Genomic DNA, 18,859 nt, shown 5'->3' with positions numbered 1-18,859 from the left:
GACGACAGTATTTAAATGATAATACTGTACATTGTAATCTGTACAGCTATCCTTCAAGAGTGTTCTACAAGTTTGTTTTGCATATTTTTTGAAAGAAAAAAACGGATAATAATAATAAATAATGAATAAATACGCAAAGTGCCATAAAATACCCGTTCGGTGAGAACATGGCTGTATCTTATTTTCTAGCTATATTTATTTTTGAAAGAACCTCTCTTGGCCCTTCTACACTGTTTACGTATTAGCGACTTGTCTTAATGTCTTACTTTTGGTCCTCATTGAATGCCGTAGACGAGAATATGGCGACCCTTGTGCTGGTTGGTCGTCCTGCGAGTGTCCTTCCAAAGATTAAGAGTGAGTCACGTCAAAATAGTACTTAGTATGTGTCTATGTAGTTTTGTAAAATGTAGGTATGATTAATACAACGGCTTCATGCAGGCTGGCACTGCAAACGCTAGCGTGTGTTGAATGACCTTGCTAATCCGTTTTGTGAAAGGACCGCTGGCTAACGCTAGCTAGGTGCTAACGTTAGCTGTTTTGTTTCGGTAGCTACCTGACAGAAACATAAGGACACTAGTCTGACTTGAAGTCTTGCGTCAAGAGCTAAAGTCGTGTGTTCAAGAGCTATGATGTTGCGCGAACTGCTTCATCGCTCGGTAGCTTGTGTGCGTGCATGTGCGTGGCATGATCTTTGTCATTTTCAGGGTGTCAAGATTTGCGTCCGTCTCACTAAATCCGATACAAATTTGCAGCGATAAGACTTCCTGGAACTACGAATAAGTAGTTAACATACCGGTACTGAACTTTTGATGTACAAGACTTAAAACATGTCCTTTAAATGCATTCTTGTCTGGCAAGTACCTCAGCCGACGTCAGGCAATGATTTTCCGTTTTATAGTAATGAAGTCAATCAAATGTCACGTGAAGTTCAGCGTACACTTCAGTAAAACAAAAATGCCTCTACCGAAAGTGTTATTTAATTTTTTTCAATGCATTTTTCTCCTTAAACATTACGTACAGACTAAGCGATGTAATTTAAAAAAAACGTAATGCCACTTAAATTGGACTGTAATTTACTATGTGTACATAATAGCTGGCACCTAATGTGGATTGTACCTCCTTCCAATCAGGGGGTTGCTGTCCCCCCGCAGCGTTGTCAGCCTCTTGCTTTGGTCCAGTTCAGCAGAGAAAACTGCACCATGCTGTCATCCCCAAAGGAAAGGGAGGCCGTTCCTCGTCCAGTGGCATCGCTGCCACCGTGTTCGGTGCTACAGGCTTCCTGGGCCGATACGTGGTCAATCGGCTGGGTGAGTGGAGAGGGAAATGGACTAATTTCTATCAATACAAATGTAACCTAAAAGTTAAGAAAAAAAACAAATGTTGTTTTCCTTTGTACAGAATTGATTGGGCGTGTTATTGTTTTGCAGGTCGGATTGGCTCTCAGATCGTAGTCCCTCATCGCTGCGATCAGTATGACACTATGTATTTCAAGCCTATGGGGGACCTTGGACAAATCATTTTTATGGTGAGTAAGAGTCATAGGGGTTCAGTAATGTTCCACCCAACCAAGATTCCTACTCGAAGGTCTCACATTGGGTCTCATTTACTAGCAGCATGTATGCGCCAATTTGGGCGTGCGCATGTTTTGCGCACAAATGTGTGATTCGTCAATATCTTTGGACTTGAATTTGAGAGTATTCTATGAAAAAAATTGGTACAGCCTCAGACCATACGTCCCCACAAATAATGGACTGCTTTATGGAAAAACGTAAAGCAGCACATCTCTTACACTCTTACAAAATCAATTGGAGCTCAAGTCATATATACACACAAATAATACATTTACCAGTCATAAGTTAAATCAAGAATGTGCTCATGAATTGACTAATCCTAAATAAACGTGACAGGACACTTCCCGCATTTGCCGTCATTCGTCAAGTGCTTTTGGACTGTATATGAGTGGATGGATCTAACAAGCTGTCTGTCTGTCGATGGCTGTCACTCAAGAGCAGACAGCACGAGCACGCTGCGCCCGGGAATGCATCGAGCCGCTCGCATTAATCCAAGGCTTCAGAGTTTTTGTATCAATGCACGTTACAAATCCAGAACAACATTTCCACAAATTTACAGTCAACAAATGACCGCCAAAAAGATCCTCTAGGCACACACGTCACCGCTGGCTTTCTTTTCCGAGCAGCATGAATTTCATCAACTACAAACGCAACTTTCCTGTGCTATAATTACAACTTAGTGACAATTTTAGCGACTTGTGCTGTGTTTGATTATTGATCGCCTCATCATTATTTTTTTTCTATCTGTGTTTCATGTACAGCATTCTCTAATTCAAGTACAGAATTCATTTTAAAAAATGATTGACGTAATTATTATATGTTGTCAGGTTCTGTGTTTTCAGCAAACTTTCTGATGATATGAGCCTGTTGAAAGGAGGATAATGAATGAGGAAAATTATGAACGTCTTTTGGAACTCCTCTTTTGTTTGTGTTTTTTTTTTAACTTCTGTGCATTGGCTGAGATCAGTCAAAAGGATGCCGTTTATTGGGGATAAATGAATGTCGTTTATGCGAATTAAGTCATTCACTCCCAAAGACGTTTTTAAACGTCTTTTCAGACTTGGTCCAGAATTGGCTGGTACTGAATGAGTTAAGGTGACGCATGTTGATAGACATTCTTACATTTATGAGTTTATGAGTGCCCTTTTGACTTGATGTGGAATTCTGCTTCAGGAGTGGGATGCCAGGAATAAAGACTCCATCAAACGAGCTTTGGAGCACTCCAACGTAGTCATCAATCTTGTGGGAAAAGAGTGGGAAACAAAGTATGTCCTCCCCTGACACAAATACCTGCCAACTAATCTTTCATGACTGGCATTTGTTGAATTTTTGTTTCCGTCTTTGCGTGAAGGAACTTCCGATTTGAGGACGTCTTTGTGAGCATCCCTCAGCAGATTGCCAAGGCAACCAGGGAAGCTGGCATCACAAAGTTCGTCCACATGTCTCACCTCAATGCCGACATCCGCAGCTCGTCCAAATACCTGAGGAACAAGGTTGGAAACATTCTGTGAGATAATAGTGTGGCGTACGTTTCCTGCAGGTTTACCAAATTCATTGTTGCAGGCCACATTGTATTGATGGTTTCTCTCAGAGTGCCGGTTATAATGGTGATCAATGTATATTACAGTTGCTGGGCATGTGGCAGTCGGCCAAAAATCACAAATGTGTACGTAGTCTAGTTTTAAAACGGGTAGTTTGGTGGTCTCAATCAGTCTGGCAGGGGGCGTGGCACAAAATTTGCTGGAGACTGCCACCTCGCAATTCCGAACGCTGGAAAAACACTGGCTAAAGCGAAAGACAGTTAACACTCGTTGTCGCTTTCCTAATATTGTTATGGGTGAGACCCCTTACAATTGCCGTGTCATCTTACATAATTGTCCCTGCAATGGATGACAGCTTTTGAACAGAAGTCAAAAGAATCATTGCGGGCCACATAAATGGATGTGGAGGGCTGAATCAGGCTGGCAGGCCTTGCAGTAGACAACAGTGCTCTCTTGTGTGCCAGGCTGTGGGAGAGACAGCGGTGAGAGACGAGTTTCCCGACGCCATCATCATGAAGCCCTCAGAGATGTTTGGGAGAGAAGACAAGTTCTTCAACTACTACGCAAGTAAGACCAACCAGGTATCCACAGTGAAGTGCATAACATAACTTCCCTCACTATATTATGTCATTCCTTCAGACATGCGTTGGTTTGGGAACGCCGTTCCACTCATCAGCCTCGGGAAGAAAACTGTCAAGCAGCCGGTTCATGTAAGATGCTTTTTTTCCCGTCACTAACACAATCAGCATACATTTATCTTCGTTGACTTGTTTACAAAGGACAAAGAGAAGTGCAAATTACGCTGGGTATGTATCCCAGATTTGTTTGAATGCACTCTAGGCTATAACTAAGTAGTCCCCCGAGGAATCTGAATGTTAGCGGATAACATACGTTTCTATGTTTTTGTGTGTGTGTCAGTCCATGGCCCATTGTCATCTGAGCTCAAATTTGACTTTTTTTGTCAATTATATTTTATTACTTTAAAAGCTCTGTTATGTTTGTGCACTTTTTCCTGCACTGCCAATTTAAAATAATGTCTTTTTTTTTTTAATTAAGCACGTGAATTAAAAAAAAGATTCCACCTTTTTGTGTGTGATGTACTCTCAAACGGCCACTCCAGTGGATCATCTGTAGATAAGATGCTTTTAGGGCAGTTGTGAGCAGCTTAGAGGGTATCTTTTGTCGAGGCTTGACCAGTTTGAGGGTGTTTCCATTGATTTCGGTAAAGAGCATTTCAAGTGTTTTGAGTTCTGAGCATAGTACTGTGACTATGCTTAGAATAAAATAAACTCATATCTTAAGGCGCCTCTGTATTCCACTCCGTTTTCAAAAAGAGTCGTCCCTTTCAACAGGTTGTTGACGTGGCGAAGGCGATCATCAGCGCGATCAAAGACCCAGACGCCAATGGCAAGACGTACGCACTTGTCGGGTAGGTGATCAAGAGGTTGCAGTCACAGTACACATCATTGGGTACACCAGCACAGCACAGCCCAGCACACTCCACTTTAAGAGCAGTTTAAAAGATAATAATCATTTTGGTCAATGTCATTATGCAGTGTGGCCCTAAAGTCTGAACCTATCAACCATTGACAGCATTGTGAAGTCATTGCATACAGTTCACATCATTCTTGCAAAGTGCACCCTCTGCATTACAAATGTTGCAAATGTTGTTATCATGTTAAATGTGAATATTTCAATTGAATAAATAATGAAAATGCTCGATGTGAATTAAGTCACACTTTTCAGTGCTTGTGAAACAATGTGTGCATTATTGTTGTTGATGTAGTTTGCATTGATACGCACACACATTGTTTGGAGGACATTTGTCATATTTGGATGCCGTAGCAACTTCAGATTAACATGTGTATCGTGGCTTCAGTGTTTTGTTGTTGTCTTTTTTACTAACTGGTACGCTCAAAGCAAACTTGCACATCCAGTTGACAAAGAGAGAGGTGATGCAGCATTTTTGTTGTTATTGGTTTTTTTCTCTTTTGTAGTCCCAACCGTTACCTGCTCCACGACCTGGTGGAGTACATCTATGCCGTTGCTCACAGACCCTTCGTGTCCTATCCACTTCCCCGGCCACTCTTTCAGTAAGTGTTTCACATGTTGAAATTCATACACTATTGGGGTTGGTTCTCATCAGATAGACTTCAAGTTGAGAATCAGATGCTTACTTGTTTTTAAGGTATTTATTTTTGCAATTGTTTGTATCCACATCTGAGCATTTAAAGTTGGTTGATGACTCGCTTTTGAATGTTCCCCGACAAGCCTCATGAGGGCGCCACAAGGAAATGAATTGGCACCTGTTAAGTTTATAAGGTTCCCACTACAGTGCACTCCGCTTAATAGAACACCATTGGGCCGAAGCGCTTCTGTTCTACTAAGCGGAGTTTCTATTAACCGGAGACACTTTATTAGGTACACCTTCAGACACGTCGACGACCAAGTTATGCACGCAGAAAAACCCCTGCTGACGAGTTAGAAGAGATATTTCGACTGTGGACGTCCATATCTTTAATCAAACAACAAAACAACAACTTTAATCAACTTCAAACATCTCAAATCACGAGAAAAATTTCGTTACTTTTGTCTGGAAACAGGAGTCCGTAATTTTGCGGTTGACTTCCCTCTCAATGCGCTGGATAAGAGGGAAGTCCTGGAAACCGCGGGCGTACAATCCTTCTGAGAATCCGGCAATGCATCGTATCGTCTGAGTATGTCCTTCTTATCCGCAGGTGATAGCCCTCGTCTCTTGAATGAAGTTGAAGCCATTGTGATGTGCGTGTGTCTATGTGTGGAGTGACGCGTGCTACCTGTTACTGTATACGGCTAGAACTACCGTGTTTTCTCGCGATAGTGGTACAGTATCGCGATAGCTACACTTCGAAAACCACTAGTTTACAATGTTCATTGCTTACGGCCTGTTCTATTAAGCGGAGATCTGTTCTACTAAGCGGAGTATCTTTATAGGAAATTGCATTAGGCAAATCCGTTCCAGATCCTTTTGCTCTATTAAGCGGATTACTCTATTAACCGGTGTTCTATTAAGCGGAGTGCACTGTAATGCGCCGGAGATCTGTATGAATCTTCTCATGTGCTTGCGTTTGTCTTTTCAGCCTGGCAGCACAGTTTTTTGCAATGAGCCCGTTTGAGCCCTGGACAACCCCAGACAAAATAGAAAGGGTAAGAAAGAAGACGTTGATAGAAGTTTAAAGTCAGAATTACAGCTCTCAATGCAGTCACCAAGAATTTATAGCCCGATGAAAACGATTGTTTTCTTTTTTTCCAGTTTCACTTAACTGACATGAAATACCCTGGACTTCCTGGTCTCGAGGATCTTGGCATCAGTCCCTCCACCGTAGAGCAAAGGGCGATTGAGATTCTGCGTCGTCATCGCCGATTCCGTTTCCTGGAAGCTGACCTGGATGCAACCAAGCCAGCAAAGACAGTCAATTACTAAAGTACTGAATCAGTGGCTCATTGTCACCTGAGAATGCTTTAACTTAATTCATGTAAATAAAAAAAAACATCTGAAACTTTAAGTGGTGTTTGTTAGTTTTTTTAGCATTTGACTTGTGGTACTGTCAGGTTGGTCCAAATTGACACTCAGGAATAACCAAAAGGAGGAGACAGGAGACTCGATTCTGGTACCAGGAGGGAACGAGGAGAAGCGTTCGGTTTCAGTTCTCCACACGTAAACCCTAACGATCTCCCCCTTCACCTCCTCATTTATTGGGAAAAGCTACTACATAGGTGTGTCCAACCTAAATGGTGGGGGCTGTTGAACACACACTGAACTTGTTTGACTATGTGTGTGTATGTGAGTGCAACTTATGTACATGTGTGCAAATAGACATAAACATCCTGTTGCAGCTGGTGTTGATGTCTCCATTCACGGTTCAGCCTTGCTCGCTGTTTAGTCTTAACAGTTATCTCTTCCCAGCCACGTCCGCGGAAAGGTGGTTGCCACCCTAACTTCTCACACAGTACAGCAAGCAAAAGTGAGCACATAATGAAGATTATAGATGTGAGTAAATAATAAAGGATAAATCTTTATTGAAAGCATAAGCGTTCTTCATTGCAGGCAAAGCAAACTAATGATTGAAAGCATAAGCGTTCTTCTTTGCAAGCAAAATCAAACTATACTGACAGGCAGAAGCATTCTTCATTGCGAGCATAAAATGACGACACGAGAATCAACCGAATAATACGTGAATGTATGATTACTAAACAATAATAAATCCAACAGGTACTGTTTGTTGAAGTTGGTGCCTTCTTCGGCCTGACATTGTCGACTACTGTGGAGAACATTCTCTCCACAGCAGTGTACATGGCAGTGTGTGTGTGTCAGTGTTGTGTCCAAGGACCGGCAACCCGAGGCCAAGGCCAAGGACTTGGAAATTTTTCCTTGGCAAGGCCAAGGACTTGGAAAATTTTCCGAGACAAGGCCAAGGACTTGAGAAATTTTCCGAGGCCAAGGACCAAGGACTTGCCTCCAAGGCCAAGGACCAAGGACTGATTTTGAAGCTGAGGCCTAGCCGAGGACATGTATAAAACAATGCTATCATACCACTTGGCAGGTCTTCATGATTTGCAACACCCCTCCATCATAACCCCTTGCACTCCCTAACGCTTGAATGAAGTGTTTTTATTCAAAGAGTAGAACAGTCAGGGTACGTGTTATTTATACTGAGAAAAACAAAAAAAGCATATGATATAAATTTATGAATTAATGTTTTAGTGCAGTAGTTTCTTAATATGAAGTATAGTAAGGCATTTTTGGCCGAAAAAAAACGACTAACGCCTTACTATACATGGTCGTATTTTGGGGGCTAAAACTGCCTTAATATACATTGACATTTTTTTTTCATCTAAAAACGCCTTACTATACATGGTCGTTTTTTTCGGCTAAAAACGCCCCACTATACCTGGTTGTTTTTTGGGGGCAAAAACGCTGTGCTATACATGGACGTTTTTTCCAGCTAAAAACGCCTTACTTTACACATGTTAGGTTTTTTTTCGGCTAAAAACGCCTTACTTTACATTCAACACAGTCCATGATAAACATTACTATTTATTGTTCATTGAAAATTATAAGCCAGATGATAACTTTTCGTTTAAAAAAAAACTTACAGGGGAAGTCAATTTTTTTTCTTTCTTGCCGTTTATGAAAAAAATGAAGAAAAGAGCAATAGTAGATGATCTGATGTAATTTGCCATGTTTCACATAGTGACCATAAGTGGGCGGTGGTGTTGTGAAGGAAGGGGGTTGCATCCTGACGGCTCAGAGGGTTGTGTCAGAGCGTGCAGCAACAACACACTCCACCACGAGGCCAGGAGAGAAAAGCCAATGAGCCTACCGACAACCCTTACGAGTACTATGACTACGAGGAGACAGAGAGTCATAATCGTAGTCATATTCATTTTTGGCCTTTTTCCCAACAGCCTGGTCATTTTCAGGGTGTAGTGGGCGCAGGACATGCAGCGGGCAGACCACAACTGTATCAGCAACCAGGCCCTGGCCAACATGGCCTGTATGGTCTCGCTCTCCCTGCGGGCATTGGAGGGGGCCCTGGAGAACCACTGGTTCTTTGAGGTGCTTCATGAAACATTTTGTAAAAGATATGTTCATTACATTTCAACTTATGTTCACCTAATGTTCTTGTGCTTCTTTAGACCAAAACAAAGCAAATCCCTATTATTTTGGCTATTTATAGCAGAGTGTGGTATCATTTTAATGGTCCGGCCCACTTGAAATCTACCTCAGCCGCATGTGGCCCACAATGTCAAGTGAGTTTGACATCCCTTGGTTAGAGGAAACAGAAGAGCAGATAAAGCAACATGATAACCAATACAAGTAGGTTAAAGTTATTTCCTGTCTTTCAGGATAAATGTATCTTTCGTCGAGTTCTTGAAGCACACAGAAGTTCACGTTTCATTTCAGGAGTGTATGTAAATATGTCATTACATTGATTGAACTTGAACTTTTAGTTACTTTTGAGTAAGATGTGATTTATTAATAGATTTTTAAAATATTGATATTGCACTGTACCATTTCATTCTATCTTAACTATTTGCATTCATTTCTACTTTATTACATTTCCAGGGAGTAAAGGTGAAGAAAAGAGCAAGAGTAGATGATGTAATGTATTGTGCTATGTTTCAGGAAGTTAACAAATGAACGTGTTTCCACTAGAAGTGGGCAGTTGTTTCGGGGCTTGGGGGTGGGATGTAGCATCCTCGGGGCTCAGAGGGTTGTGTCAGAGTGGGCAGTTCACATGAGCAGCAACACGAGCCACCCCAAGCCTAAGACAGAACAGCCATGGAGCAGACTGAGAGCCCTCAGCAATACGACGACTATGAAGAGATGGAGAACTACACCATGTGTGACATCTCCGACAGGACGGTATCCCCATTGCTCATTCCGGTGCTCCTCTTGTTCATCTTCATCTTGGGCCTAACCGGCAACAGTGTGGTCCTTTACGCCGTGAAGCAGGTGCAGGGGACGCGGCGGGTGGCCCACATCTATATCGGCAACCTGGCTCTGGCCGACTTGGTCTTCACGGTCACGCTGCCCCTTTGGGCGGTGTACACAGCCATGGATGACCACTGGCCCTTTGGAGCGGCCCTGTGCAAGATCATCAGCTATATGGATCTCCTCAGTATGTACGCCAGCATCTTCCTCCTCACCAGCATAAGCTTCGATCGTTACCAGGCCATCGTGCATTCACTGACCAGCAACCATTTATGTGCCGGCAGCCACATGGGTGCCTCCATTTTTGCCGTCTGGACGCTCTCAGGCCTCCTGTCTGTCCCTGCCCTCGTGTTCCGCACCACCCAGCAAGACCCGAGTATCAACAGAACTTTCTGCATGTTGGACTTCAGCCTGGTCGTGAGCAACAGGCATCAGGAGAGCCAGTGGTTCGCCGGGTTGAGCTTGTCGCCCTGGGGTTTTTACTCCCCTTACTGGTCATGTTGGTGTGCTACGTGTTGATCGGCTGTACCGTGATGCGCCACTTCCACATCTGGCGCAAGGAGGACCAACGCAAGTGGCGACTCTTCAAGATCATTATCACGGTGGTTGTGGTCTTCGCCGCCTGCTGGATCCCTTACCATGTGGTGAGAAGCACGGGTGCCCTATCCGAACTGGACCTGTTCCCGACCACCTGTGCTTTCCAGCGTTTCCTGTTGCTGGCCTACCCGTACACCGCCTGCCTGGCCTACATCAACAGCTGTCTGAACCCCTTCCTCTATGCCTTCTTTGACCTGCATTTCAGGTCGCACTGTCGGAAGCTTTTCCACCTAAAGAAGTCCCACCAGACACCGACTAAGATGTAGCATGCCCGGAAGACTCAATAAACACTCGGTGCTTACTTCCACATTATTGACCTAGAGAATTTTTAAAGGACCAAATGTGAAGTAGAGTTTGTGGAATTTTTTTCCCCATTCTTGTTCTCTGGTCTTGGCTTGGTATAATCTTTCTTTTTTAAATCCAATAATATGCATGATGTCATCATTAAAAGTGGCAAATTTGCAATATGCATATTTCCTGTTCAAATGCATAGATGAGATGGGAAGTGTGTCAACAAGCAGCCAGTCTCACCTCAAATTGCAAAGTTGGTAATAGAAAGCAGAAATAGCACACATCAACAGCACCATGTGTTGTAACTAGAGCTGTCAAACGATTAAAATATTTAATCTAATTAAAAATGCAACTGTCATAATTACCTCAAATGAACTAAAAAATTAATCGTGATTACTCAGACATTTTTATCGTTTATGAATTTCCTTTTACATTTTTTGTCCTATTTTGTCCCCATTTTAATGCTCTCATCAACATGGAATCATGAATAAGTTTTCTATGTGCCAAATGCAAATATTTACTGAAATAACAATTTCGATTTTCAATTTTACGTGAACAATTTTTCACTTGGTGCAGTTATTCACACATAATCTCTCACACAATATTACTGTCCATCAATAACGGTGAAAAAAATATTTTGTCACACAACAGCTGCTCTAACAGCTTTTTTTATGAAATCAAAACAGCAATATAACATTATAAAGTGCACATCTAAGGTACACTAGTACTCAGCCTATAGTGGATTTAAACCATGGTTGCATACTTCGTTTTTCTCAAGTTTGCTTTCAACACAGCAGTCTGTTTCTGTATGTTTGTTGAAGAATAACGAGACACCGGACACCAGTGTTCATTATGTGCCGCTGTATTCGAAACTGCCGGCCGTACAAACAAGCACACGCACTTCCCCCGTGCTGCAGGGGCAAACCATTCTGGAAGGGGCGGGGGGGGGGGGGTTCACTCCCCCTAACACAGTCAGGCTATGTTGATTGTGTTGGTCCTTCTTGCGCGGAAGTCTCTCTACGGTTTTGTGTAGACCTCATTTCGAATGACTACACTTGGTTCGGTGACAACACTGGAGACGTTTTACTTTCTCTAGGTCGCTACCACCGTAGCGCACTGTCGCTGTCAGACGAACACAGAGAAGCTCCACCCGCTCTATTTATATGGACACAGACCACTGTAACCTTCCACACAAAATAGTTCCAAACAAGTAACAATCGCGTCAGTGGCATACATCGTATACCTGTATGATACAGAGAGAGAAGAACAGATAACTTTGGTCTTGTCAGTGGAGCAATATGGCAACTATTTAAAAGTAAACTTTCCATTCATAAACTCTAAGTATCCCTTTTCGGTGTCTCGCGCTGCCGTGGCTTGCAAAACAGACATGGGCGTGGACTTCTTCAGCGTGCTTGTTGTTTTGTTTCTGGTGTATTTATAGAGCAACGTAACATCCCCTTGTGACGTGTGCCGCGTTAATCTCGCGAGAAAAAATTTAATCCCGTTAAAATTCATTTAAATTAATGCTAATAAAAACGCGCTAAACTGACAGCTCTAGTTGTAACTGAATGAAAAAGTTCATGAACCTGTTCATATTGTAGACGAAAATAAACTGAATGTAGTGTATTTCGGCTTAATGAACGTTTTTTGCAAAGACACTCATTCTGGCGCCGCTAAGCGTTTTTTTTGAATGCCAGTTCATTTAAATTCAAGAGTACCATGATTTGTTAGACTTTCAGGAGAAAATCTGGCTTCATTTGAAATGAATTATTACGGATATACCCCTTGAGAAGAATCATCTGTTTTTTGAGGGGGGCCAACATACAAAATCAATAAACATAACACAAAGACATCACAAGCAAAACATCACTGCCCACAGTTAGCCACGTACATGCAAAAATGACAAAATACCAATCCAAACAAATTGTGTGCTTATGTAAAAATAAGTAAATAGATCATACATGCACAAGTTACAATAACCATAACAGAATAAATAATTATAGTTAATTTATTCTATATGTAAGTGGTAATATACTGTATATGTACTGTATGTACACAAACAAGCAAAAAATCTCTCTCCCCACATACACACACACACACACACACACACACACACACACACGTTTTCTAAAGGGGGAAACCATCAAGAAACTTAATTTGCAATGGAAGAGAACTTGCACACCATCGGCTTCTTCTTTTTGAGATTATATTGGTTCAAACGTTTTTGTACGAAACCGATTATTCCTGCAATGGGCAATGAATTTATGAAACTGCTGGTTTTGAACAATAAATAATGGTATCATCTGCATGTAAGAAAATAAGACTGTCTGGAGAGTTTTTAGGCATTAATATAAATGGAAAAAAAGTAGTGGCCCCAAAGAAGAACCTTGGGGCACACCCCTTTCACAGATGAAGTCATTCTGGCTACGCTGGTAAGAAACGTATCCATTGTTGTCTCTGGTGACCTGGAGATGGAACTCTAATGGTGTTTTTTTTTTAAAGCTACTTGTTTTTATTTTACTTTGTGCAGTGTCCTTGAGTGTCTTGAAAGGCACCCGTAATTAAAATGGTTTGTGTACATATTAACTATTGAGGTGAACTTTGTAACTAGCATTATAGAGCTCAATTGATAATGTATAATTAGTTCACTTTTAAATTATTCAGTTTGTGGGCAAGCATATCAAGTAGATGTGGTTTCTTTTAACAGAAATAGTTTGCTCAATCGCATTCACAAACAAACATTTATTTAAAGTGTTTATTAAAATACTCAAACATGTGAAATACAAAGGTTATCTTGAAGATAAGAAGTGCTTTATCAAGTTGTAAATGCCACGAAGGGGTTTCAATCCATGCACGGTGAATCGAAAACAAAATGAAGAGCCATGTGCGTTTAGCAGGGGTAGTTGGAGTCGTCCTTGTTGTCGCAATGTATACCATCCTTTCCTTCCTTTTTGCCAAGTGGGGAGACGGCCTGTCAGAGAAGGAGCAGAAAGAGGCGGAATCCCTGTATCAGATTTATGGCTACAACGTGTTCCTCAGTAACCGGTTACCACTTGACCGGAAGCTTCCAGACATGAGAGACAGCAGGTAATTTGCTCCGTCTTCATTTCGAGGCAAACTTTTCTTCGGAAATTCAAAATCGTATTATCTCAAGCGAAATCCACTCCAAAAGGACAAAATGCACAGCAGTTGACAACCTAATCTGATTAAAGGCTAGCTCTCAACATCTGGTTCTGCGCACACATTGCACAACAGTTAAGGGTTTGAATGCTTCTCAATCTTAAGGTTGTGGATTTATTCCTTAACCCTTGAGTGACTTAAAAAAATGAAACTAATGCCGTGCAATTAAAATGTACTAACAATTTATGAATGAGAAAAAAACGTAACTACCGGTAGTTTTTTTTTCAAAGTAAATATTACCCCATGTTTTTTCAGTGAATATTTTTTTATGACACTGCGCTCATGTGGCCAACGTGCACGCACCAGGAGCAGCACTGTACAGTGAAATTGAGAGCATAACACATAAAAAATTGAAAGTATCAACATCAAACATCAACATTGATACTTGCAAAGGCAGAATTTTTCATCTTTTTTTTTCATTCAGGTGTACCGAATTGCATCATTTCCAGTGAGCATACATACCATCCAAGATTTTTTTTTTTCTGTAGATGTCTGTCAGTGGCCTATACCCAAGATCTTCCCAGCATCAGCGTGGTGCTCATCTACTTAAATGAAGCGCTTTCAGTCATTAAAAGGGCAATCAAGAGTGTCATGTCATACACTCCAAAGCACCTACTCAAGGAAATAATTATTGTGGATGACCACAGCACTTATAGTGAGTACCCTTTTGCAGACTGCAGTCTGTTGTGCGGTTTGTCCATGCAAAAAAAAGTAAATCCATTCACATTTCTTGTGGTCAAAAGTACTGGCAGTTCTGTTTCAGATGACCTTGGAAGGCCGTTACAAGGCTACATCGATGAAATCCATAAAGACAAGCCTGGGCTGATAAAGAAAGTGTGGCATCATCGTCAAATGGGCCTGTCACAGTCTCGGATCTCAGGTTGGGAACATGCGACGGCAGATGTTGTGGCCATTTTGGATGCTCATATTGAAGTCGCAGAAGGCTGGTACGCTTGCCATCTTTTAAATGGGAAAGGGTTCCATGGAAGAAGTTTGCTCGTTTATTTTGATCTCCTCACCAGGGCAGAAACTCTGCTCGCTCGGATCAAAGCGGACAGGACGGTGGTGGTGTCTCCTGTGTTCGACAAGATCAATTTTGATGACCTCGGTGTGGAAAAGTACCTCCCCGCTGCGCAAGGCTTCGACTGGCCTCTGTGGTGCATGTACGAGTCCTTCAGTGCAGAGTGGTGGAAGGGCAACGATAACTCCCGACCTGGGAAGTAAGCAAAACTTTTTTTTTCTATTACGATGACAAGAAGGATGAAAAGGATTCCGTCATTGAAAGTCTCCGGTCAGTCCCAAATCATTTCGATTTGGGGAAGTCAAGTGATGTCCGAAGTCAAGTCACCTTATAATATTGATTATTCAAAAAGAGAGAGGAGTAAGGTCAAATGATTAGCCTAATAGCATCGTTCCTGTCGCATTATCAATAAACTATTTCATATTAAAATTCGTGCATTTTCTCTTTGCTATGGAAAAAATGTTTGTGTGAAATTATCTGTGATGAACACCAAGTGATGCCACAATTTTACAGTGTAGATCAAAATCGAGAATGCAAAACCCTGCCACAGTTTGGCTTTAGTTTGGCTTTTGCTTCTGCTCAGATGAACTCATCTACTTGCCGGCTGAGCAGAAGCACTTGTGGATAAAGCCAAACTGGGGACGTATACCCTCAGTCGCCAGGTCATGGTAATCCACAAAAATTGAATTAAGGTAACTAGACTGTTCTCGTTTGTTAAATTGTTGTTTTTTACTTGTCTTGAAAACCTGACTTTAGCATTCATGCTTACGAGTCGAATGAAATAATGATATCGGTCAAACGTTGACGTATGATGTGACACCTAAATATAATGAACTTCAATTTAACACCACTTCATAATACAAGTTCACTAATCATGCCATTTAAGATCCGAGACTCAGAGAAGTCTTGTTTTACACTCCAAATAACTTGGGTATTTTTTCAAAAAACAAAAACAAACCAAAAACATTATGGAACTTCAAAATCTGTATCTCAATCTGAGTATCTAAATTTGTCATTTCCTTTTCACAACTTATTGCATCAAAGCTCCTTTTCCTGGATGGAGGTATGAACAATTTAAAAACATATAAGTTCTTAAATGTACTGTAGTTTGTATTTATTATTCATTCTTTTTAAAACCACCTTTATACCATCTACTGTTTTAAACTTATAGTTACCCATTTTATACACTTTATACTACTTTCTTAAATCGATTGTGAAATTACCATTCCATACCATATTTACATTTATCATGAACGTTTTTGTCAAGGTAGCATGGTGGACAACTGGTTAGCACGTCTGCCTCACAGAGAAGAGGTCATAGGTACTTATCGTAGGTGTGATGATGTGTGCGAATGGTTGCTTGTCTTTGTGTGCCTTGCGATTGGCTGGCAACCAGTTCAGGGTGTACCCCACCGACTGCCCAAAGACGGCTGGGATGGCTCCAAAATGCCCGCTAGCCTCGTGAAGATAAAGCGGCTCAGATAAAGGATGGATGTTTTTGTCAGTGTCTCACTCACCGGCTTTACTCTTTGCCTATTTTTGGTGTTTTTTTTCAGTTTGACAGTTTCTGCACTCAACATGCTGCAAAAGTGCATTCATGCATGTGCACTCCTCATGTAGAAACATCAGACAAAGGGGGATCCAAACAGTCCTTTCTGATGACAATATATTATGGCATTCCTGAATTGAATGGGAAAATTAGGATTTGGCCTAGTTTCCAAAGTATCCTGCCAAAATGCCGTCATTCACATTTGGCACAGTGCATTATATGATGAGTGACGTCAGTGTCAGTGAGACTATATATATTCCATTCATTTGAATATTTACTTCATTTAATTCATTTACTTGATTAAAAGGATAAAACGGAAGTCTACCTTTGCTGTTGTTTATTTCTTATTCACAGGAGTCCTTCCCTGATGGGAATATTCGCAGCACACCGAGAATTTTTGGGAGAAATCGGAGGGCTCGATGGTGGAATGACCATTTACGGAGGTGAAAATGTCGAGCTTGGGATTCGTGCAAGTGTCCACCTAGTATGAATGCGTCAGAAATTTGTAAAACATTGGTGACTGTGATCTCTGTGTCGTTATGATCAGATTTGGCTACTGTATGTGGAGGAAGCATTGAGGTGGTGCCGTGCTCCAGGATAGGTCACATTGAACGGTCGCATAAACCGTACGCACTTGACCTCAATCCTATGATGAGGAGGAATGCTCGTAGGGTGGCAGAAATCTGGATGGATGAATATAAGAAGAATGTGATGATCGCATGGAACCTTCCGCTTCAGGTTGATAACTGTCTCGAGTTGAGCTAGGATAGCATCATACAATCAAAAGCAATAATTCCCTATTAATCCAGTGAGTTTTTGATGATACATCTGCAAGGAGGAAGCATTTTCACAATTTGCCACATCCAATATGGCTGCAGCATTAACATACTGAAGAAGGCGCGTCTTTGTATATGCAATGTAAATGTTGTCTATGATAATACTTGCTTGCGGTTGTCGCAAAAGTCGTGTATAAAGTGTATTGAGCAAAGTAATTGCTGTCTCGTCTGTGGGGTATTAATTGCTTCTCTCCGGCGGGGAGGGGCGGACTGGGACGGAAGCGCTTTCAAAGGACAAGGACGGACAGCCCTGTTACATGCCCTGATGTATGGCACGCAGGATCATGGAATTGATATTGGTGACGTCGCAGAGAGGAAGAAGCTCAGGGAAAGGTTACGGTGTAAACCATTCAAGTGGTACCTTGAAAACGTGTATCCAAGTCTGGCTACGTGGGATGACCTGCTGGGTTATGGAGTGGTAAGTAGGACCTTCATGTGCATGTTTACTGAAGTTGTGCAAAATGTTTTCCACAGTTAAGTTGTAATCAGGTCAACCAGTAGAGTCACCTATTGCAATCTTTCTTATTACAAGATGAGGAACAGCTCACTGAGGAACCTCTGTGTGGACCAAGGACCCGTACCAGGAAACATCCCCATGCTTTACGAATGCCACTTCCAACAACCGCAGGTACCATCCAAGAAAATATGTCACGATCAAGAATTATATAATTACACTTTACAGTACGCACCAAAGTTTTGGCCTTGTTGAGTTGAGCCCATTTGAGTTTGACGGCCCTTTCTGCCCAAAGTCCTGCTCCACCTACTCATAAGTGGAGAACCTGTTTCACATAGAGTACCTATGTTTAAAAATACTGAAAGGTGTCATGACAACTTCATTTGCATTATTGTTACCAGCACTGCTATATCAACCAAGAGGGGGAAATCATTGTTGGTGGCATTAAATCTCACAAATACAACCAAAACCGATGCTTGGTTGATCCGGGCTCCAGCAACACCCCGACCCTGCTGGACTGTCACCTGGCAAAGCAAAACCAGAAACACATGCACTGGGACTTCAAACAGGTAGGCTACCACAAATTACACTTGTTCAGCAAAAGATGCCAATTCCATTATTGCTGCTTTCTCACACAACGGGACTTTATTTTTCCACTGTTCACAGGGCAAAGAAATTCAAAACAAAGCAACTAAGAGATGCTTTGAGATCAGTCAGAGTGAAAATTCAGACTACCAGTATGCCCCCATCATTCAGCAGTGCACAGGACAGAGCTGGACCATTGAGCACCTTATTACGACTCTTTAGATTGGTGGCACTGTTAATCCAAATTTTAGATCTTGGAATGTACTGACTTTTTTTCAATGAATAAATTTGTGTAATTCCATAAATGTTTCTGTTTGTCATATGGATCGTATCTTGCCAGGGAATAATGCTGTGTTTGTAATCGTCTGGCATCTGTGACCGTGTCATGGATTGTAGCCAACTATTATCCGAACCATTTATCCTCACGTGGGTTGCGGGCATCCGAAACCTATGCCGGGTGACTTCGGGCAGTAGACGGGGTACACCATGAACTGATTGCCAGCCAATTGCTGATGTTAAAATACAAATATGAAAAAATATTAAAAAATCATCATCATAACAGTAATTAAATGTAACAAAACGTAGACTTAATTGTGGCTTTTAGAACTTATGTCAGAATTTTTCGATTACTTTTTTGTATCAATATATCCATCAAGGGACTGCTCTTTAATCGACGTTTGCCTAGTTTTCATAATGCTTTGTCCATCAAAACATAGATGTACAAGTTTCAAGTTTTATGGCACAATCGAAACCAAT

General features: G+C 41.6%; 4 protein-coding genes across 5 annotated transcripts in view; 3 read left to right on the top strand and 1 right to left on the bottom strand.

The window, feature by feature from the left end:
- ada2a (adenosine deaminase 2a) overlaps window positions 1-18,859 on the bottom strand; it is a 273,392-nt gene that overhangs the window by 238,861 nt on the left and 15,672 nt on the right. The gene's annotated exons all lie outside the window — the stretch shown is intronic.
- ndufa9a (NADH:ubiquinone oxidoreductase subunit A9a) lies at window positions 212-6,657 on the top strand. 2 transcript variants are annotated; one of them, XM_052061762.1, is made up of 11 exons: window positions 212-354; window positions 1,131-1,307; window positions 1,428-1,525; window positions 2,745-2,836; window positions 2,923-3,064; window positions 3,577-3,679; window positions 3,752-3,822; window positions 4,465-4,541; window positions 5,110-5,205; window positions 6,232-6,298; window positions 6,405-6,657. In XM_052061762.1, exons 1-11 carry the CDS (start codon window positions 258-260, stop codon window positions 6,573-6,575), a joined length of 1,191 nt encoding a protein of 396 aa, XP_051917722.1. In that variant the 5' UTR covers window positions 212-257; the 3' UTR covers window positions 6,576-6,657. The 2 variants fall into 2 exon arrangements, with proteins under 2 accessions (XP_051917722.1, XP_051917723.1); XM_052061763.1 differs by having other exon boundaries at window positions 263-354; window positions 1,152-1,307.
- On the top strand, window positions 8,979-10,652 carry LOC127598158 (apelin receptor B-like). Its single transcript, XM_052061786.1, is given in 2 exon segments — window positions 8,979-10,053; window positions 10,056-10,652. Coding segments are annotated over 2 exon segments (1,014 nt in total). The 5' UTR covers window positions 8,979-9,437; the 3' UTR covers window positions 10,454-10,652.
- On the top strand, window positions 12,606-18,573 carry LOC127598123 (probable polypeptide N-acetylgalactosaminyltransferase 8). The gene is given in 10 exon segments (XM_052061722.1): window positions 12,606-13,565; window positions 14,147-14,313; window positions 14,422-14,605; window positions 14,681-14,878; window positions 16,583-16,787; window positions 16,790-16,966; window positions 17,345-17,482; window positions 17,597-17,692; window positions 17,920-18,087; window positions 18,185-18,573. Coding segments are annotated over 10 exon segments (1,689 nt in total). The 5' UTR covers window positions 12,606-13,350; the 3' UTR covers window positions 18,326-18,573.

This window comes from Hippocampus zosterae, chromosome 3 (genome assembly GCF_025434085.1).
Source record: "Hippocampus zosterae strain Florida chromosome 3, ASM2543408v3, whole genome shotgun sequence".
Classification (NCBI taxonomy): domain Eukaryota; kingdom Metazoa; phylum Chordata; class Actinopteri; order Syngnathiformes; family Syngnathidae; genus Hippocampus; species Hippocampus zosterae.
This window is presented reverse-complemented; position numbering and strand designations above follow the sequence as displayed.